At 42.4% G+C, this 22,935-nt stretch overlaps 1 protein-coding gene across 3 annotated transcripts in view; it reads left to right on the top strand.

Moving 5' to 3' along the window:
- The window catches only part of LOC146798835 (E3 SUMO-protein ligase ZBED1-like), a 52,939-nt gene that overhangs the window by 8,920 nt on the left and 21,084 nt on the right, over positions 1-22,935 (top strand). For all 3 annotated transcript variants that reach the window (XM_085626152.1, XM_085626153.1, XM_085626151.1), the window contains exon 2: positions 15,344-15,428. In XM_085626152.1, the coding sequence (XP_085482278.1) occupies positions 15,344-15,428 (85 nt within the window). The remainder of the gene's footprint in view (positions 1-15,343; positions 15,429-22,935) is intronic.

Genomic DNA, 22,935 nt, shown 5'->3' on the forward strand with positions numbered 1-22,935 from the left:
ATATTGCTTGCAAAGGCAGGATTATAGCTACCTAATTACAGAGACATAAAATAGATATTGCTTTGTTGCAAGAGTTGCACCTTGTACCAACACATGGGAAACTGAGAGCAAACAGTTAGCGAGGACCAGCCGTTTTGCATCTTGCAGCTCACATTCAAGAGGCTTAATAGCCTGGATGAGAAGAGGAACAACACTACAAGTGCCACATAAAATGGCCAATTCAGAGGGTAGATATTTGCTTGTGCCCACGATAGTAGAAGGACAACATATAATGCTTATAAGCATTTACAGCTCCAACTTTGATTTCCCACAATTTTACTATGGTATGCACTCACACACTTTGCACTAAGATAGATACAAAACTTCAATTGTAAACAATTTTACTATGATACACACACACACAAACTTTGCACTAAAACGGATACCGAATCTTTGACCTGACTAAAGATGTGGAGTTCAAAGCGGGGACGTCAGAAAAGTTAAACAGTGGGCAAAATTAATACTGTGAAATGCACTATTAAAGCATGACCTAGATTAGCACACAAACGGCTAATCATTACTAGACAATCCATGTTATGTTATGTTATATAATTTTTAGACCATGGACTCCCTCTCTCACCCCCCCACCTACTATGGAATCTAAAAAACCAAAACAGCTAATGGAACGCAAACTGGCATAACTTGGGTACCTATTTCTAGAAGGGAAAGTCAAAGAACTAAAACAGTATGAAGCAGAAAAAGAACTGATCAATTCACTCAACATCTTTCTCTATTACAGAATCCATTGTATGATGAGTGGGCAACTGATAGAATACCCAGTTGAATCCTGCTAACTCCAAAGACTTAAACATATTGTGAGCACCAATAACCAGTGACAGTTAATCACCAGAAAATACAGAGATACTATGATGAGACTCACAGGTATCGGAAGCGCAGCATCGAGAGCCTGGGGTTTCGATTTCGAAGAAGTCAGCACAGAAGAACAATGGAAATCCTTCTGTACACTGTAACAGAAAATGTCACTAAATAGTTAATAGAGACTGTTGCATCTTAACTTCTTGCAGGGTATATATTATACGCCAGCTAGATTGCACACAGTAGACCCTTGGTCCGATACTAGGTGCGGTAGGTGCAGTCATAATAGAGCAGATTTCCTTTTCCTTACTTGGAAGTGTGTACTTGTTTTGGCCTACTGGGTTAAGTTACACAAACCGCTACAAGCAGTGATCAACACAACACTTACACCCTCTTCACTCGTGCCACTCCGGGGTTGTGTCAAAGACATACCAGCATCATTAAGGTGATACACAATCATTTCTCCTTTACTAGCAATGCACATGATAGGGATGAGTTGGTACAGAGGAAATGTGGATTAAGGATCTGATCGATTGCAATAATACTCTACATTTTACCCACACAAGTGCCCCCTTGTGATACATGATCCCCTCTAAATGCGCATGATGAAAGAACATAAATTCAGATACATGCTTGTAAATACATCTTATAAATGGTGGCGGTTGAGGTAAATACACTCAGCAAGAATGTACACCATATAAAATGCACTGACCATGTTTGGAGTTCTTTGAGCAGTACCTGGGGATGTGAGTTCCTTTAAACATACCTCAGTTTCTTGATCTTTAGCTAAGTGTGGACAGCACAAATTGAGGTGAAGTAAGCGTAGTTGTTAAAGACATTACCTGCATATAGCACACTTCAGTTAAATGCCTAATTCTGTGAAATGAGTTTTGGAAGATGTTGTTAATGGTTTGTTAATGCAGCTTACAAAAAAAGGTTACAAACAATTCATTCAAGGCTGCTGCTCTTCGAAGCTCATGAGGCCAAAAAAACTGATGCCATGTGGGAGAACTCCTCTAAAGAACTTTAAGCAAGTAGACACCAATCCAGAAGCACTCTCAAACAAGGAACTCTCATACTGATGATGAACACATATACCTGCTGTCCACACTTGGAGGAACAAACATCATAGGGTGAAAGACACAACCACATTGGGAGATGGCTATTCATGACAATACATTTGTCCACTTTATTGATACATGAGCCACAGTGTGTATGATCACACTGAAAGAATACAAATGCCTTTGATCTCGCCCGACTCCAATGGCCACATGAACAAATGTATTTGCACACGGCAGTCTGTCACCATTCAACATTGCAGGTGTTTTTCTTGTGGCGGTAACAACCTCTCATCTCAATCAATCTATCACAGCTTGGTTTTAACTTTGATTACATGCCAGAAGAAAACAGTAATGTAATTAACAGCATAGGGATTCTAAAAGAAAAAAATAATTAAGTTGCAAATTGATACCTTAACTTGCCTTGCCTGGGAGTTGCTGCATTGTGCTGGGGAGTAGGAGAACCACACTCCCCAGCAACCTTTGCCTTGTGACGCTGCCCTCAGGCGCCGGAGCGCCATAAGTTCATTGCTTGTGCCCGGGCATGGCCTGAGCGAAGACTGGACCAAGAGCGGGCCTGTCTGCGCCCGTCAGCGCTAGGAAGAGCTCAGGCCACCCCTTTTTACATCTGCTACCAGAAGGTACTGATTTTTCTCTTGTCACCTTCATCCCTTTCTATTTGTTGGCTTCCTGTGTCATAGCCCCCTCTTTGCACCCTGAGCCCTTTATCGAGTGACTATGGGGAAACGGAAGGCTGCCCCAGTCCCTTGGAAACCTACTCTGGGTTCCACTCTAGACTGCTTTCTGAAACGAGCTGTGGGGGCCATTAGCAGGGAAATCAACTTGGTAGAACGGCGTCTGTCCCTGACAACTTTGCCTGAGCCAACTCTAGAGAAATTGCAAGATCTTCCTGACTCCCATGTGCCTGCCGGATTGCCCTCCCCCAGCACCGCTCCTCTTCCAACTGCCTTGAGCTCAGCCACTTCCACCGGCACTATCACTTTGACTGCTGTTATTACTGTGGGGGTATATGATATCACGGTGCCCGACCAACCACCTGTGTGTCCTACTAACTCAACTAACTCTGAGGTCACCAATAACAGAGGAGGTAAGAGGAAGAGACTGGACCGGAATGCCAAGTCTCAAAGACTTTGGCCAGTACCACCTACTATGCCTTCTACCTCAGCCCCTGATCCAAATTGTGATATCAGCCCCCAAATTATGAATTGTATGCAAGATTCCTTGGTGGTTCTGGCTATGGAATTGCGTAAAAATTTATTATCTGGTCTCATTGCATCTCTGGTTCCTATTATTGACTGACTAGGCAAGAGTGAGGAAGCCCTGGCTAAGCTAAGGGATACTTTAGTGGTCCAACACTCTGTAAATTCTTCTCTGACTGAATTTTTAGGCTGTTCCACTGACAAGATCCTTCCAACATACCTCTCATCATGCCCCTCAGTCTCTGGTGGCGCAGCTGTTTCCTCTCAGGCCATCAGGGGTACCATCTGTAACTCTAGTCCATCCAGGCCCATCCATGTATGAGGGGCATGCCCACAGAATCAGCAAGCTAGATCGGATGGCTCTGTAAGTAAGCCTGTGGGTTTTTCCCAGCGCTCTGGTCTTTCCAGGGGCCATACATTGTAACTGCCCCCTCAGGCCACCTCTTACATTGTGATCTTAAGAAATGTACCCCCACTAAGCAAGAGCTCACCTGAAGATCATGAGCAATTGGCTGATAAGGTTGTACATTGGCTCAACACTCAAGTAGGAGGCCACTTGCTAGGTCACAGACACATAAACCTCGCGAGTAGAGTTCCTTGTGTGGGCAAATCCCAAAATACAGATGGCAATGACTGTATCTTTATTAACTTTAAAGATAGAAGCGTGGAAAATGATATCTTGTCTAAGTTAAGTTTTTTTCGCCCATTAACAAATGTTGTTGAGGCTCTTCCATTGGGCTAGTTTTACAGACCCCCAGGGGTATTTGCCCACCCCTTTACCATCTGAGCCAATCGTGGCTACATCTCACAGGTTTACTCCTCTTTCGCAATTGGACCTACAGAATTGACTTCCTGACGTAGCTACTCCCTCTGGTTTAAGTGATCCTCTAGCTGAGCCAGAGCAATCTGGGAGTTATACTGATTCTAGGCTTTATATGCCTGCTAGGCATAGTTCCACTCCCACTAAGGCCACTGCAAATTATACCTTGCAAGCATTGTCCATAGCCGTGTGGAATATTGCTGGCTTAGCCAGCAAATGGGATAAGTTAGATTGGCTTATGTCCATCAAGGGCCATGCTATTATATGTTTACAAGAGACATAGCTTTTTGACCCTGTTTATGTGGATGGGTATATTACCTACCACACGCCGGAAGTCGCCAGAAATGTGGTCAGGTCAAAGGGTGGTTTGACCACGCTAGTTTCTCTTTCCTTCCCTTCGAAGGTGCTATGGACAAAGTGTGACTCAGTATATTATCAGATGATCTTGTTCCAGTGTTCTGCCACAAGTCTGCTGCTGATAAACCTTTATAATGACGTTTTTGACCACTCTAAGGCTGACTTAGCACGCCCTTTACTCTATGACATTGAGAAATGTACCAGCTATAATCAAGGTGGTGGTACTGCTGGGGGATTTTAACTTAAATATTTGCCAGTTCTCTCATGAAAATATTTATGGGATAGAGTATGAGGCTGAGGTCCTCCATTACCCATTTTGTACATTGTCCTCATGGTGATGAGCTGAATCTGTTGCTGGTTAAACTTAACCTTAATTTCTCTTTCAACGCTCTAAGCCTGACTCCTAATGTTACACCCACTTTTGTGGTGCGAGGCACTCCTAGCCTAATTGACTTCTCCAAATCACTAAGACATTGGGTTTTGGACCATAATCTTGCTGATTCACCCCTTAGTGAACACAGTCTCTCTCTCTCCATGGCTCACTGATCAAGAAATCCCTGCACTGTTCATCCTACACGTTTATCATCTTCTAGGAATCACAGGGTGATAAAAGTATTTTCTAAGGTTGATGAACCCTTTTTCTTAGCACATTTGGTGGTTTTTAAATAGCCCGATTTCCTGGTCTGTGTATCTGATGACTATACATAAGGGCGGGGTCCTGTGCTCCTCAATAGCTTTGACAAGATCTGTAGAGCGGCTTTTGACCTTCTCTTGGTTCTGTATAATCGGGGACATAAGCCACCTGTAAAGTAGTTCGGAGCTAATTTCACCCAGGCACACAATCAGTCACTCTCTGTGCTGAGACAAACTCCTAGAGAACAGGATGTGGTGAGGAGACATAGAACTCTGTATTGAGACACCCTTAATATCAGGAAGAACATTATCAGAGAGGAAGCTTTTTTTTATTATTGGTTCAGGCCAGCCGCGGCCTGTGGAGGGAGTTCCGTGGGGCGGTAAGGCGGGGCGGGGGAGGGGCAGGGTGGGGGGACTCTAAAAACCGGAATATGGATAATTGCAGGTAAGTAAACAATTAAATAAAACTAATTTCGTAGCGCGCGCTGCATCGCATTTTGCGATGCAGCGCGCGCTACGAAATTCGTTTTATTTATTTAATTGTTTACTTACCTGCAATTATCCATATTCCGGTTTTTAGAACCCCCCACCCTGCCCCTCCCCCGCCCCGCCTTACCGCCCCACGGAACTCCCTCCACGGGCCGCGGCTGGTTCAGGCATGTGAACTTAGGGACTGTAGGGCCTTTTTAGTGACAGTGAATTGCAGTTTCTTTGAGGCCAAAAAAGACCCTGGCATTGACACTGTTATTTCATCTGGGTTGCCTATTACCAAGATTTACGCCGATCCTGGTTTAGGGAACCCAGATAGCCCTGAATATATCCCTCTAGTTCTTCCTCGGCTGCTGATTGGCACTCTAAATGTGTCCCAGCGTTCCGCTAAGTTTTCTGCAGGCCCAGTTAGTGAACTGGAAAAGGGTATGTGGGCTGTGGCTAGTTGTCTGGTTGGGCGGGTTCCTGGCTCAGACAGGCTCCCCTCAGATATGTTTAAAGTTAATATCTCACTCTGGGCCCCTTTTACTGGGAAACGTCCTTAATGCTGCCTTAAATGCTGGCCCTCTTAAGAACTGGTCCAATGCGACTATTGTTCCTATTTTTAAAAAGGGCTCAACAATGATCCCCACTGCTATCATCCTATCTCATTGATTAACTCCACTGCGAAGATTATGGGACAAATTTTGTTGGACCGCTTGCAGCTTTGGGCCGAGGAACACAACATACTGTCCGATCTGCAATTCGGGTTTCTGTTCCAGACTAGGCACAGTCGAGCAGTCCTTAAATCTATATCTGTTAATTGCCAAATACACTGTGGCCAAGTGTGGCAAGTTGTATCTGGCTTTTATGGATTTAATTTCTGCTTTCAACTCGGTTAACAGGTCTAAACTGTGGTGTATCATGTCCGACATGGGGGTCGATCTTTACATTGTTATCTTCCTTATAGATCGTCACAATGATGTTAATGCAAGTGTAAGGTATGGCCCAGGTGGAGAAATTACACTAGCTTTCAGCCTGGTAAGGGATGTACTCCAGGCCAGGGCTGTGTCCTGGCTCCTTTTCTTTTTTCGCCCTACATAAACAGCATGGAGGATAAACTGGTAACTCTCAGGGCAGACTGCCCTCACGTAGGCGCTCTGAACATCCCCACATTAATCCATGCAGACAATGCTGTCCTCATTTCCAGGACTGCAAATGGCTTACAACATCTGCTGGACTGCTTTTGTGAGTTTATGGCCAGTTTAGGTCTTCTTGTCAACCGAAACCCACATAATGATCTTTGAGAGAAGGAAGAAAGATAATGTGTCCTTTGTAGTGAATAGCAAGAAAGTTGGTTCTGTTCCTACTTTTTTCTACCTTGGCATCCCCCTGGATACACACCTCTCGTGGGGACCCTTGAAGACCAATAGAGGTGCTGCTTTCTCAAAATGAGTGGAGGCCATCCTTAATTTTGCCTGCAGACTTGCTCAGAAACCAATAAAGGAACTTTCAACGGTTTACAAAGCTAAATGCTGTGCTGTTGCATCAGATGGGGCAGGGCTGTGGGGCATTGAAGATCAGGGGGCCCTTGAAAAAAACAATTGAGAACGGTTTTATTAGGAGATTGTTAGCTGTCCCCCAAAGCACTAGTTCCTTCGTTTGCCAGACTGAGGCAGGGATTGGCTATATTAGCGACTTCATCAAAATTCAACCCTTATTCTGTGGCTCAGAATTTGGACCAAAAGCCAGACATCCCTTAATAGGACTGTGCTTGCAGACTGCTTAAAACTTGATCACTGTTAGAATATCCCTTGGTTAAAGTATATACAGAATGTATGTCGTAGTATGTAACAGGAGGACTTGTTTTCCTCTCCTAGAAATGCATTAGCCAGCTCAATTACGACTCTGAAGAATGCGTTTTTAGAGGGATGCCTGGAGAACAGAAACCGGAGTGCTGTAGATAAACCAACGGTCCACACCTATATGGGGGGGGGCAGATCAGGAAAAGAGATGTGAAATAATGATAGTCATCACCTCAAAGTATCTTTGAAATATGCATTTCTCTAGGTGGTGTACTATGGTCTATTCATTGTGAAGCTCATCGAGCTACAAAACCTCTGTGTGACCTGTTAAAGTTAAATGCTGTGTGGAGACCGGCCTGTGGACATGGGAACCAATTGTAGATAATATCAGCCAATTAATGTCTTGTAATGTATACATGCAGTCACTTTTAGAATAGATGCAATCCTCCTGGATCTTCTATACTGCAGCCCTTAATAGTGGGTTGTTTAAGGCAACCACAGTAGGGGATCCCCAGTGTGCCTCCAATAAGAACCAGGAAGAGTCTCCCTCTACCACTCACCCGGCCTCCAAGCATGGCCAGGAGGCTCGAATATAATGTGTTTTAGGGGCTATTCATAATTGACAGTGAAGTAACACACCTGTTGCATCTGATTTATATATTATCTGACTACGTTCATATGGTGTTGATCCAGTATTCACTGGGTCTGGCTGAGAAGGACCCATGGGTAATTATCAGATGCAGGAAGAGTGCAGCAGGAAGTTTAAACAAAATATTTGTGAAACCCACAAATTTCAGGAAGTTGGTGACAGATAGCGGCGAAGTCAAGAAAGCTGTTCAATAAACGTCTTCTTATGTGTTATTTTTACGAAGCTTACCACCAAAGAAATTGCCAGCAGGGTAAAATCGTTCATTACGTTTTTCTGGATTACTTAAATGGTTGCAAACAGACTGCATTATAGATAATTCATGGATTAAGACACCTACCTGCTGGAGAGATCTATATTGCAGAGCATTGGTAAGTGTGTACTACAATTAGAAGGCATTGTGGTACACGCAAGTGAGACAAAAGGAATTGTTGGATGTAAAGTGAGGCATTTACTGTACTGGAAATCATAGTCTGGGCCACTTGAATTATGAGAATTTGTGGGCACACAATTTTCTGCTTCATGATGGATGTGTTACATAGGTACACAATCCATCATCTGCTGCATAATCTGCAGATTGTAACACATTTTTTCGTTTCTAGCACAAAAGGATCAATTTTTACTAAAAACGCTGCAACACATGTTACCCCACAGTGGAACGCCTTTCATAAAGGGTGACTGGTCGCATTTCTGTTGATTGCTACGTTTGGGTGATAAACACAAACTGGTGCTAATGATGTCGAACCATCGCACATACATTTTTAAAACAATTGTAAAAATCACAAAATTAAGAAGAAATATTATCACCAAAATGTGCTGCATTACGGTGTTTAATTTGCCTTTTCTTCCGTCATCATTTAGTCAAGCATGTTGGCTAATTTGGTCCTCCCCAGCCAAATAATTCCAGTCGTCCTGAGTATAGTAAAACCCTAAGCTCCATACAGAAAGGGCAATGGAAAGAACACAACTCTTCCGCCCCCCCCCCCTCCAAATGTGTCTTTGTCCCGGTGTCAGCACACAGGTTTGTACCGATTTGAATAATTTCCCTGGAGATGGCTCAAGGATAGCTGCTGAAACCAGAATCCAGCTAATTGCGACTCTATTCCAACCCTGTGCAGGAAAGATAAATGTTCTATCGATAATGACTTAGTGCATGGGTACTCACAAACTTTCTCTCGGGGGCCAAATTTAGAGTGTGGTTTGTGGCCGAGGGCCGCAGCTGTGGGGGCGGGGTCAGTGGGGGCGGGGCAGGAGTAAAAAAAACTGTGACCATGAGGTTAAATACAGGCTTCTGCAGCGGATGCATTAGTCCACTGAGCCACCAGACACAACATACACACACATGTCTGTCTGTCTGGCTCTGTGTGTGTGTCGGTCTCTATCTGTGTGCCTCTGTCTGTGTGTCTCTGTCTATCTATGTCTGTGTGTCTCTGTCTCTCTCTGCCTGTGTGTCTCTGCCTGTGTGTCTCTGTCTGTGTGTCTCTGTCTATCTATGTCTGTGTGTCTCTGTCTCTCTCTGCCTGTGTGCCTCTGTCTGTGTGTCTCTGTCTATCTATGTCTGTGCGTCTCTGTCTCTCTCTGCCTGTGTGTCTCTGCCTGTGTGTCTCTGTTTGTGTGTCCCTGTCTGTGTGTCCCTGTCTGTGTGTCCCTGTCTGTGTGTCCCTGTCTGTGTGTCTCTGTCTCTTTGTGTCTCGGTCTATGTGCATCTCTGCCTCTGTGTTTGTGTCTCTGTGTGTGCATCTCTGTCTCTGTGTGTGCGTCTCTGTGTGTGCGTCTCTGTGTGTCTGTCTCTGTGTGTGCGTCTCTGTGTCTGCGTCTCTGTCTCTGTCTTTGTGTGTGCATCTCTGTCTCTCTGTGTGCGTCTCTGTCTCTGTGTGTGCGTCTCTGTCTCTATGTGTGTGCCTCTGTCTCTGTGTGTGCGTCTATCTCTGTGTGTCTGTCTCTGTGTGTCTGTCTCTGTGTGTGCATCTGTCTGTGTGTGCGTCTGTCTGTGTGTGCTTCTGTCTGTGTGTGCGTCTGTGTTTCTGTGTGCGTGTCTGTCTCTGTGTGTGTCTGTGTGTCTGTCTCTGTGTGTGTATCTGTGTGTGTGTGTCTGTCTCTGTGTGTTTCTGTGTGTCTGTCTGTGTGTCTGCGTCTGTCTTTCTGTGTGTCTCTGTCTCTGTGTTTGTGTCTCTGTGTGTCTCTCTGTCTGTGTGTGTGTGTGTCTCTCTCTGTCTGTTTGTGGCTCTCTGTCTGTGTGTGTGTGTGTCTGCCTGTGTGTTTCTCTGTGTGTTTGTGTCTCTGTCTGTGTCTCTCTGTGTCTGTGTATGTGTCTCTCTGTGTCTGTGTGTGTGTCTCTGTGTCGATGTGTCTGTCTTTGTGGGTGGAGTACAGGCTGCGGGAGAAGAGGATGTCATTGGCAACACAAAACAGGAAGCTTCCTAAAATGCCCTTTAAAAGTCAGCTGTGAAAACGCTTACAGCTGGCTTTTAAAGGGCCTTCTCGGAAGCTTTCTGTGCCATGTGTGAAGTCGCAGAGGACAGAGGGCAGTAAACACAGCAGATAGCTGCAGGAGCATACATAGTGAATACATATTTAATACGTATTCACTAGTATGCTGCTGCGGTCATCTTCTGTGTTTACTGTCGGCCTCACTTGCAATGTAAAAATGGCATGGTAAGATCCGCGGGCCGCCAATGAAGGCCTGCTGAGCCTCTGGCGGCCCGCGGGCCGTACTATGAGTACCACCGACTTAGTGCAACATACGGTTCCATGGTCTGACCTGGATACAGATAGTAATTGCGAATTAAAGAATGAGTCATGTTAGAGGCTTTGTCGCAAACGTGCCCCTGGAGAGGATGCCTCGACCTAGGACTGCTGGAGGGTAATCAGGTGAGATATGATAGTGCAAGGCATCTAAGTGCACGGCATCTAGGGCTGGGTCCAACCAAGGCTCTGGATGCGTGGGTGAAGGCCAATGAGGCAAATACATGTGGTGAGGCACATGAGATTATGGTTGACTGTATAGCATGTATAATAGCATCCAAATATAATATATGATTCTTTCTCCGGAGTAAGGGATGTTGAGCCAAGGGAATGTTGTGTTTTATCTAACACTAGGAAAGTACTATATACTGTCCGTTCAGGTATTCTGTTTCCATCTAGGAGTGACGGAGAAGTCAGACCAGGGCATACACGTTTTTTTCTTAATATCCCGCCAGTAGAGACGGGAGGCAACCCCTAGCTTGCACTGGCTGGAAGCCACCAGGGGAATATCTTATAAGGGCCTGTGGATGTGTCTGTAATTATGGTGATCGCAATAGCTCATGCAGCTTGTGTGGTGATTGTTGAGCAGCAGATGATATATCTGTGTTCTCAAGCATCCAGTATCACCCTCTTCGATTCAGTTTAAAGGTGTGTTCTCTAACCTTTGAGTTGATGCATGGTAGCTCATCTTGTAGCGAGGAAAGAAGGTCCTGCTACTGTTACCGGTTGCTGGGATCTGTGTCCTGACAACTTTATACCAGAGCTTCCTTATTTTCAAATGATCTGGGGCTTTACTTCCTTCCTTAATTTAATATGTACTTTAATGTTTCTAGTCTTAGCTGGGATTGAATTCCTTGGGACAGTGAACAAGGTTTTATTGAAGCTCTTCTTTTTGAAGCTGGCTATGCAAGGTGCTAGTCCAGACTGGAGTGCTCTGTTTTGTGAGTATGTTTGCAGTTTAGCATGGATGAACAGAGAGCTTTGCATTATGATGCCGGGAGTACCTTGAAGACAGAGTCCCTGGCAGAGGGGAGCCAGAGAAGTACTTTAAGCTCTAGTGCGATGCATTTCCATGGGCGAAGGTGAAATAGCTATCCTGGTGCATTCATCTGGATCCTTTGCAGTTTACCAAGTATAGATAGATAGATGCATCCCAAGATGCAGGTCATCGGCATATCTTTATGTGACATCACAAGAGAGATAGCAGGCTGTAATTTCTGGAGATATCCTGGGTGATGAATGATGCATCTGAGTGTTTACATTGTGTACAAGGTGCTCCCTGTGACTTAATTCACTTGAGGGATCAATGAGAAACGAGATTTCTTTATCACCCCTTGGATTGTAACTTCCCGTGGTGTCAATAGTGGGGCTGCAATTTTTGAACCAGAGGGCTGTGCGTTTTTAGTTTCTCCTTGTCCAGTTGTGAGGATGTTTATTTTGATACAGTTACATTTAAGGTGATTGGTGAGCATTCATTTGTCTATGGCTCAGAAACATTGGTCTAGTCTTGAAGATTCTAGTTCTAGGTTTTCCAGTCGTAGGATAATCTATGTGTTTTCAGACTAGTTGTGACAGGTTAGATTGACGGAACTGATCAACTTTTAGAGTGGTGTCAGGTAGCAATTAAACAGAAGTGACAAAGCAAGAGAATTGAGCCTTGTGGAACCCCAGAATGTCTGATGAAAGCTGTTGATTTTAACTGGGGAAATTAGGTGTTCCAGTACCTTCGTTGGAGATAGGAGGACATCCACTCTAGAATAGGTCTAGGACTTATTGTATTATCAAGCTTTTCAAGTCTTAGTAGTAAAGTAGGGTAGTGGACAGTGTCAACCACACCAGATACATCCAGGAGTAGTAATACTGCTACTCCATCTGATTTGTAGGGCATACTGGGTTGAGATCAAGACAGAGTCAGAGTCCATTTTGTGGTCAGGGAGTAGGTTGTTACCTTCAGGCAATTCAGATCACTCAAAGAATGCTGCTGTTTCAGTTGTTTTATTTCTGGTAGTGGGCCATTAAAGTTGGTCAGTAGTTGACGGGACTTGGTAGGTCATGGTTCTCTTTTTCATCTATTGAAGAAGGTCTTGAGTTATAAGGAGAAGGCTCATGTATTTAGGGAGTTGTTGAGAATGTGTTTTGCAGTGGTAGCAGCCAGAGAGTAAAATGTCATTGGAGATTTAAGCCGGTCAGAGTTCTGCCGGAGATGGAGACAGCTGCGTTATCTTAACCAGATCTTTGAATTCGGGCTCTGAAAGCTCATTGAAGTAAGCCATCAACTGTTGTCTCTTTGTATGCTTCAATTGTTATTGGTAGGGTTTGGGATGTCTTGGTTCTAAGGTAGTTCTTCCAGGTTCTTTGATTTGGTGACAAGCTTATTAGTGTTTGTGTCACAGAAGGGTTGTGAGTGCAAAGTCATTGTGCATTCTTGTGATGTTACAGCAGCACAAAAGAATGGAATTTGAGAGCAGCAGAGCAATTTTATTTGTAGGACAATAGCAGACTACCTTATTTGAGGAAACAAGTGAAGGTTCATAAAGACACAGATACTAGTGTTTTACATGTTTTTCTGTAAGACTCAATAGTGGCAAAGAAAATAAAAGACCAAGCACTCATGGTAGTAGCACCTGTCCGCTCCCAATAACTTAGTCAAAGTCATTTAAAAAAAGTATGAAATCCACTTCACACAGAAGAGGAATGTAGCATTAATTCAGCAAAACATTTTTCACTAATTGCTATTCTAATTAGGCGGATTCAATAAGCAGTCAGTGGATATGACCCCCTAACTTCATGGTGTAGTGTATTGTTGGAGGCTGCAGCCCCTGTTGTACTCGCATCAAGTCATGCCTTATTGTATGTATTGTACCTCTTAGATTACCATCTGTGGATGTTCATAATTTCCCCATTGCCATCTATTTTTGAGGGATAGTTGATGTTACATCAATTCTGAATGAATTTGTCCTGATGCAGGTAGCTGCAACCGCAGCTCAGCACATAACTGCTACAAATTTAAATCTGGCAGGCGGTCTATTTGCATGACTAAGTAACTCCAACCTGGTGACCTACACTAATGTATGCCCACTATGAACATGGTAATTTCATCGTATATGTTAATACCATGTGCAAACAAGGTAACTACACAAGCTAGTCACATGACGTCCTTTCTTCCTCTTTATAGGTTTTAGACTCCCTGATTCTAATGCCAACCTTCTCATTGCTCAGTTGTCTTATGTTGTCTGTCTCCAAACATGGATCCCCTTCACTCCTGGTAAGTCTGTGGCAGTTCAGATATAGGCCTACCCTGTGTAGTCTGACTGCTGCAATGCAAAACCTGCAGTGCAACCTGTTAAAATAACCCTTTTTGATAGTTAAAAACCTTCCTTTCAAATATTAGCATGTCAAGCCTATGTAAGCCTTGTAGTTCACAAGGTAGGGTGCAATGGATTTAACAGTGGGGCATGTAAAAAAATAATATTGCCAAGTCTCTAGAGTCACAATGCTCAAAACCTATCTTCACTGTGGCAAGCCAAGCTGTTCTATATAGAAAACTACAGTGCAGATCAAAATAAAAATGGTAATACTGCTAACTCCTGTTAGCAGTATTAATTGTTGCAGGTTTCCATGTGCACTCCTAGAAAATGTTTGTAAATTCAAATTGTTTGCATTAGGAAATAAACCTGCATATATTTGCACTTGTGAAAATCTACCAAGCAAATGTACTTGCTAAAACAGTTTTTTCTTTTTTCCGCCAAGGGAAAAGATTTACAGATGGGGAAACCTTTTTTCAGTACACCTCTACTATTGTTCGTTGAGGGGATGTGTAGTCGGTCTCTGAACCACACTGGAAATTGTATTACTCTTTCCCTGTTCAGGAGTAAGCTACCAACTTTTGTGTAAGGGTTGGAGATGAATGAGTGAATACTGTGAGTCGTTAGTTGTGATTGTGCTGCAGCCCATTGGGCATTCCTGTTCTGTAAATTCCACTTTCCACCTACTGTTAGATTTGATCACAAGCTAATTTTCATGCAAGTAAGTCGTTTTATGAGTTTAAAACCACTTTTACTGATATAAACTGAACTTGCAGGCATCAATTTCTGTGGGAATCAAGCCCATAAAATGTTTTCCCTGACCAGATCTTGCAGATTTCCTCTACATGTAACATGTAAATGTTCGGCCATTGGTAGAGCACTTGTTATGTGTTCGTAGTTCTGGTAAACAAGGGAAACTAGGCACAGTGAAATGAAGTAATCCGCCCAAAAACAACACAATGTTGTCAAGTGGGTAAGGTCAGACTGTGGGTGGTCTCTTTGATCCTTAGTTGGCAATCTAGGCGCTGTACCATAAGTATAATCTGGTTTTACTAAAAGTAAACATCATTGCTATAGAATGAATGCTCAAAAGTATGCCTGCCACAGCAATTCACAAGACATTTCTTCATAAACTAAACTAAAGTAAGAAAGACAGAAATGGTTCAATTAGAACGGTGCAGTATGCAAAACTCTGTGTTGTAAATAAGCGTTTTGCAAGAATCGCAAATACATTCACACTGTTTGATGTTGAGACAAGACTGGGGGTGCAATAGCTTGCTTTGCCATTGCAGTTACACAAGTGCTTTCAGAAAAGACTGTTAGGATCTCAAGACTCAAAACATCAATGAAATTGAGCAGGAAGGGTAGACTGTACATTCAAGCCTTGATAGAACATTTATCTTGATTTGACTTTAGTGTTTGTTGATTTAGGCATTCCAGATGTTTTATGACATTGTTGTCAAAGAGGAGCAAGAATCGGAAGAAGAAGACCAGCAGCAGCATGAAGAAACAAGAGGTAATTCAAGACATTCATTGTTACAGGGTGAATAGGATGCAATTCTGATACCGGTTTGTACTTTCAGGTTGTTTTAACCCCTTCAGTGCCCGCCCCTTTCCCCGCCCAGTGCCGGCCGTTGCATTAGCGGGCGGGGTCTATGACGAGCTGGACTCGTCATGGGCACAGCGCCACCGCGGCCCATGACGAGTCCAGCTCGTCATGGGCACTGAAGGGGTTAATAAAAGGTATCACAATCTACAATATATTAAATTATTTAATGGATTATGATAACTACAACCTTTTAGCATTTAGTTTGCTTAGCACTGAAATGAAGGGAACAGCACAGGATACGTTGAGGGCAGACAGTGTGGTTCGTGTGCTCCACCACCCACATCTTTGCATTTAGTAGTGTGTGTGGACACTGGAATGGGCACCAACTACAAGCAGATCAAGCTGCAACAACTGGGATGCAGATAGATGGCAGCCTTCATGGCTCAAGGTGTGCTAACCCGGGAATCCCTTAGCATATCTACTGGCAAGGCCAGGACCATTCCTGTTTAGCCATCAGTGATGATTCACTTGCATACATAGGATCAAGAGTAGAGTAAATTGGGAGTGGCGGGGAGGTCTAGAGAGGGGCCACAGAGAACTTTTAGTGAGCAATTTTAATCCCAGAAATTCCTGCCTCAAAATTCAGTTAAAGTAATTCAAGCGTAAGTGAGGCAATGAAACCCCTTGCTTCCAAAAACTTAAAATTAAAGGTGCTTTCCAGGAATAATGGAGCTGACCCATACAAGGCAATGGGTGATGTCTATTGTTTAAATGTTTGAGTGAACACAGAGAAAGGCCATTTGCTTTAACAGCCGAGGTCACTCATCACCACATGGACATTTCCTGTAGTCATTTCCCAAAAGTGGCTTACATTAAAAGTAACTCCTAAATAAGATATATATATATATATATATATATATATATATATATATATATATATATATATATATATATATATATATATATATATATATATAAAGTTTTCAGCTCCAGTAAGCAAAACACGCACTCAGAAAGGTACAGCTCGTTGGCGATTTATTCACAAGGTAACGCCTTGTGAATAAATCGCCAACGAGCTGTACCTTTCTGAGTGCGTGTTTTGCTTACTGGAGCTGAAAACTTTATTGAATCTAAACTCGGCGGTGGGATTGGCCGAGTACAACACGCCACCTGACTATGGGAGATGGATCCCGGAAACGAATCCTGTTGTGAAATGATGAAATGATGAAATATATATATATATATATATATATATATATATATATCTAATGTGTCAAGCATTTAAAAGTACCAATGCAGTTAAAAAGTCAAAAACACCATGCAATAGAATTCCCATTCCAATTTATAAAAATGGACTAAAATTGAATAAACAAAGTGGAATCAAACAACAAAATCCAATAAGAGGAACTGAAATTATGAATTTTTAAAGAAAAGTGCAAAGAAAAATGAAAGTGCCAAACAGTAATCACTTTGTGGTTGATTGCGATCCTGGCACAATTTCAAGCAGTCGCAAATAAGCGCAGGTCTGATACCCCAAACATGTTCGTACTGGTCAAAGTTTTAACCTTAGGACTTAGTCTCTGAAATGGAAGTTAAAATCATTTAGTGGGGCAGCGTTGCAGACTGTATCCTAGGAAGTACTCTCAAGGCCAGATAGTTGTTGGACATGGTCCCACTGAAGCTGTTGGTTCTGATTGGGAAAGTTCCAAGGGAGAAAATGTCAAATTTCATGACCAAAACAATCCTGTTGTCGGTCAGATAGATTTTTCTCCTTCGACCAGTCATGAGTGCTTCCTTCTGACTTAATCTCTTCTTTGGGGCTCAGAATCTTTCAGTGGTTCTAGGCTACAGGTTGTCCTGGAAGGTCTTACCGATAGGCTGGCTGCAAGGGTCCACTGAACAGCTTTATTGATCCTCAAAACACTCTGCACGGGATCAACTTCATTTTCTTGGCCACCAAGGTTGCGCCTTGAGCGGATTGGCTTACCTGGTAAGTCCCATTCTTGCAAAGATCTGGAAGTCCCAACATATCAGAGGTTGCTGAAGAAGTCCAACTAGACATAGCCAAGAGTCCCAGGACCTCAGGGACCACGCTTAGGAGTAAGAATTTACTCCAGGGCACTTCACCAGCAGGGTCCATTTCAGGTGCAACTGGTCAGCAAATTGACCTTTGGAGCCCACTTGTTTTGTCCTGGGTCCAGGTGGGAGCAGGTCCAGCCCTTCAGGTCTCCTCACATGTCTCAAACAGCAGGTGCAGGCATTTTTCTGTTCTTCCACAGGTCCAGAAAGTGCTATGAGGAGCTGATGGCGAGGTCCATTTCTGTATAGTCCAATAGCCAATGGGAGGATGTGACTCCTTGAAACTCTCCAACTAAAAGGAAAATATTCTGGGGATCACTCTAACCGTTTTTGCAGTACATCCAGTAGGTCCTACTGCAAACCGTCCCAGAATGTACAATTCTAGGCAGAATCCAAGAGTGCACAGGCCTACTGCCCTTGCACACAGCTTGTGTGCCAGGCAATGGTGTATTTAGGAAAATGAGCAATATCCTCTTAAACAACCTAGCTGGTTCTGGGACCTGTTCCCCCTCCCATTGGGCTACCTTTGCCCCAAAGAACAAAGGCTTCCTCTCCCTCAGGACTGCCCTTGCACTAAATATGAAAGGCAGGCTTCCTGTCTGTCTCTTTCAAGCTAACAAATTTCCTGTAACCTCCACAGCTGCCCTTCTTGAACGGCTGTGTATCACACTATGCACAATAAGATTAGCCTGTTACCAGGCGTATGCCACTGTCTCAGCTCTGAGAGCAGGTTTCCCATCTCATTAAGGTAAAGCACTGACTAGGCAGCTGCTGTAAATCTAATGAAATTTAGCCTTCACGAGCTTCAGGCAGGAAAAAGGTAACTTTCGAAAAGATACTTTTCCTAAACATTTATTAAACATATAACTTTGAATTGGATTTTTAATAATTATTAAAACTGGTGGATAAACCATTTATCTAGGTTGTTCAAAACCCGAGGTAGCAGAATTAATATTTTAATCTGCACTCTAATTTTCCTCATCAGGCAGTCAGAGCCTTCCCCAGAGAGAATAGCTTATGGAAATTTGTCACTGTAGGTACGTGGTGACATTACATTTCTACATGTCCCACTTTTAAATAGCAGGCACCTTGCCTTGAGGGCTACAATGCCTATGTTAGGGTGACTTATTATTTCAAAGGGTGGTTTTTCCCCTGTGAAATTTTTATTTTGGCAGGTCAGACTGAAGGTTTAAACTACAGCGGTCTTGCTACAATGGTAGGCCGGAAGCCATGTTTTCCTTGTCACGCTAGTGGTTGGCATAATAGGTGCACCAGTCCACATGTGACAGTTAACTTTCCGTGGGATATGTAGCTCTTACATCATATAGTATGGCCTTACAAGAAAGTTAAATATGGCAATCGGGGATTAACCAATGATTTCCCAGAGCACATATACTGGCCACTGGATGGCAGAGTCCCCTTGTGCACAAAAAAACAGCAATACAATTCAGCAAAAAGTGATGGTGACCATTCAAAATGGGTATTTTTTGACATTGCTCTAATACATCTAAGGTAGCTCGTTTCCTCCCAAAAATTGCAATTACTATTCTCATCTTTGTAGTGTTAAAAGTTAATTTCCTTTTCTTTCAATAAAAGCATAATTTAATTGACACTGATTATTTTGTGTCCAGTCTATTATAATTAATTTGTCTGCATAAAGTAAAATATTGAGGTGTCTATCTAAAACCTTAGCAGGGAATGTTTGAGTCCGAGAAAGTAGTTTTGGAAGATTGTAGGGCAGAGGCGGGAGCAAAACACATCACTACATTAACCTATGTAATATGTCCATCTTCCCAGTAACAAATGCCCTTCTTTTGCCAATTTCACCTTTCTCCTATGTTTGAGAATGCAAATCTTCCACGAATGAGCACAGAGTATGAGTGATACCCATCACTCTGAGTTTTGACCATGTCTTGAACAACTCCATACAAAAGGCGAGAATTTCACTTGTTGCTTTGCATTTAGTACTTGCCACCTTGAGTATTATGACAAAAACAGACTGTTTTTTCTCACCCAAAACACTCCTCATGCAAATAAATGTCACTGCCAATTTAGGCTTATTTTACGGGTTTGGTTTGTTGTTTTAGTCAGGTAAAAAGCTCTAATTCATTTATAATTTCAGCAATAGGCGTTTCCTTACCATTTTTATGAATGCTTCTGTGGCGCAGTTTATCTTCTTGAAAATCTCTCTCCAATCAGCTGACAGCGAATATATGAAAGAACATGCACAGTATTGCTTTCTTTTGTGTCCCACATGTCTGTACTCTATACATTGCACCTTTTTGGGCTCATACTTATGTTCATCAAAAGGTTACCTCATATTGTGAATATTCACCGCTAATAGTACATTGTGAACTTGGGCATTTGGAAAGCATTGACTTTCCACGCGCAACCAAATACACACTTGGTCCATTTTTGGATGACTTATTAGAATTCTATTCTGTTCCTAAAGCAGGTGCTTCTGGGTTTTATTGTAATTGTTTGAACGTACCCTGGGACATGTTAAAAATACATTCCTAACAATACAGTCAAAAGTATTAACACACTCTGCAGGGCATTCTGATTGGTTGGCTTTTTGAATGGATGGGGATATGCAGCATCACACAAACACAGAAACATATGCCTTTCAGCAAGTTCCTAAGGCTTGGACTCTTGTAGATCCTACGCCTTTACACAGCTTGAGTCGTCCTTTAACGCTCTTACTGGATGGAGAATAAAATCCCAGGAGAAATCTATAAACTACAAATAACCTACTGATATTCATAGTTAATGTATGGCATTATGTGTGCGGTAGTGCACACTGGGAAAGAAAGCACTAAGGAACCAGAGTAACAGCACGGACCAGACTCAGTTGTGAGAAAGTAAGGAGTCAAGGAGAAAGGGTCACTAACTGAGAAGAGCATCATAACCATACTACCTGAGTTAGCCTTATGCTTCAATACTTGTTAATGCTCCAATACATTTTCTATGCAGCCTTAACGTGCTTGTTAACATATTCACTAGATGTAATAGTAGCCAGATATGTGTTTTGATCATTACCTCTAACATGGCTTATAGACTGCTTCCTAGCACTGCATTCCTTAAATGCATAATCTGTTGTGCATGTTAGCACTAAACATTACTCTCTAGAGAACTGATTATATATCACCTACAAACAACTTTTCGCTGTTTGTTGTCGAAGAATTATTGTGGACAATACCAATGCTTACAGTAGGCTTTGGCTCAGCTAACTGATTTCCACTGGTTAGCTTTCTTGTCAGTCTCATTTGCTTGTTTCTTAATCAATGGCTTTCTTTACTTCTGTTGTTTTGGGCCCTCCCCCCAGTTTTTTGCCATCCTTTTGACTGAATGATTTGTATCCTTGCAGGGAACTACTTTTTTCTTTTCCATGAGCACTCCAGGGGAGAACATGCGTTTTATTGCTGACTCCCCATGTGCTGTATCCTCCCTCACATCCACACCCCGTGCTCTGTGTTGCATCCCATCCCTCCATGTCATCCGGAAAAGTACAGCAAATTTATATTTTTCACGTTTTGTATAAAGAGCATACTTTATCTGATTAGTTTTCTTTTCTGCCTTCTAAATGTTGCATGAAAGCCTATATCTGTTGCCTAAAAAATGCAGCATTTATTGTGCCGGATAGGAGCGGCCTGTTCTCTTTGAGAGTCATTAATCCACACACTGGACTCCTACATAGACTAAATAGCCTGAGCATTTGTTCCATTTCAGAGTTTTATGGAAATTATAGCATTTTTCTCTAAATCTTGACACTTCCTTAGGCAGCTGTTATGTTCTTTTAAGTACTCTATCTTTTAATCTGGATAACGGGCAAAAGGATTTTTAAATTATGTCTAGACGTTTCAGCATGAAATTTGAAAAATAAACCATGTACTTTACAACGATTGAAAATAACGAATTCCTTTTTCAGTTTAGAGATACATTAATATACATGTTTGCTTTTCCTCCAGTACTTTAAATGTTTTTGTTGTACTTTTCTAAACAATGCTGTACAATCAAGCAGTGGCAAAGCCAATAGCTTAGCACTCCCATTATGAAGATGAGACCTGTTGGCTTTGTCAATGCCTATGTTTTATCCCATTTCTTTTCTTGTGCACACCTTGTGGGTCTTAGTTTTTGCAGAATGTTTTGGTTTCCTCAAGTGGCCTTCTTTCCTTTCCAACCTACTGCCTTATTCTTGTTTATTCTGCTGATGCTCACCTGAAACAGCATTTGTCACTGTAGATATGTCTTTTGAACAACTCATATCACACACTGAGTGTGTTGTTAACCCTTTTACTTTTATTATGTTTTCAGAATCATTGCTATTTGAGTGTCAATCAGAAAATCTTTATTCGTTTCAAAACCATACAAAAATGCAATACAGTTCATTTTAAACAAGTTCTGTAATACAAACAGCATACACATCTCCATACAATAAGATCTCCAGATCATAGTCTTCGTATAAAAACAATTAGCCAATAATCCATGTGCAAAGTAAGCAAAAAAACAACAGCCTCTAGCAGGGTCAGATGGTCATATTTACAAATTTGTGAGGTAATTGTAATTTAAAAGCAGTGGATTGATGGGGATGTCATCTAGGGGGAACTTGACAGCAATGATATGAGCTTGTCGCTGCGTTTGCATAAAACATGGCAGTCATTCATGTTTACCGACATTCTCATAATTGTGTGTAAAGTTGTCATAGCATACATCGACATTGATTTTACTATTTTTTACATTGTTAAGCGTGCATAGTTTATGGCGTACATCGACCTTGCATTTACTGGTATTGCTGCTGTTGGGCCTGCACATTTACATCGCATTTACTCATATTAACACAAGCCCGGAAAGTGAGATTTGGAGCCTTGTCCTCAGTAATGTTAGGTGTTACTGCTAAACTTGTATCAGGTATGTTGTGCTGAGATGCCTGGTCACGCTGACCTCCCCCACTGTGTCACCCCAGGCCGTGGTTGTAGGTTGCTGGCCATTTTAGAAGTGCAGCTGCTGTATTTGCTCCCCAGCGAAGTTGATCCAAAAGTCATACAGGAATTTTGCTGCCTGGCGAAATTGATCAAAGTATCCTCAGCTTTTGAGAGAGTCAAGCACAAAGGAAGAAAGTTGTGAATATCGTGTCCTGGTTTGTGGAATACCAGACAAATTTCAAAAACCATTAAATGCTATAATTCTGCATGCCTAGAAAATGGCACGAATATTTCTGCCTATTTAGGTCCTTTTTTATTTAGAATGATCAGAACAATGGTTCTAACATGTTGCCCAATTTGGACATGTTTTGATTTTAAAGACTCGTTGTAGCATCCTGGATGTTTCTGGTTGTGTAATTCTGGGGATCTGGCTCTGACACATTGCATTAAAACACACATTAAAACAGGTCCCT

The sequence above is a fragment of the Triturus cristatus genome, chromosome 9 (genome assembly GCF_964204655.1).
Source record: "Triturus cristatus chromosome 9, aTriCri1.1, whole genome shotgun sequence".
Classification (NCBI taxonomy): domain Eukaryota; kingdom Metazoa; phylum Chordata; class Amphibia; order Caudata; family Salamandridae; genus Triturus; species Triturus cristatus.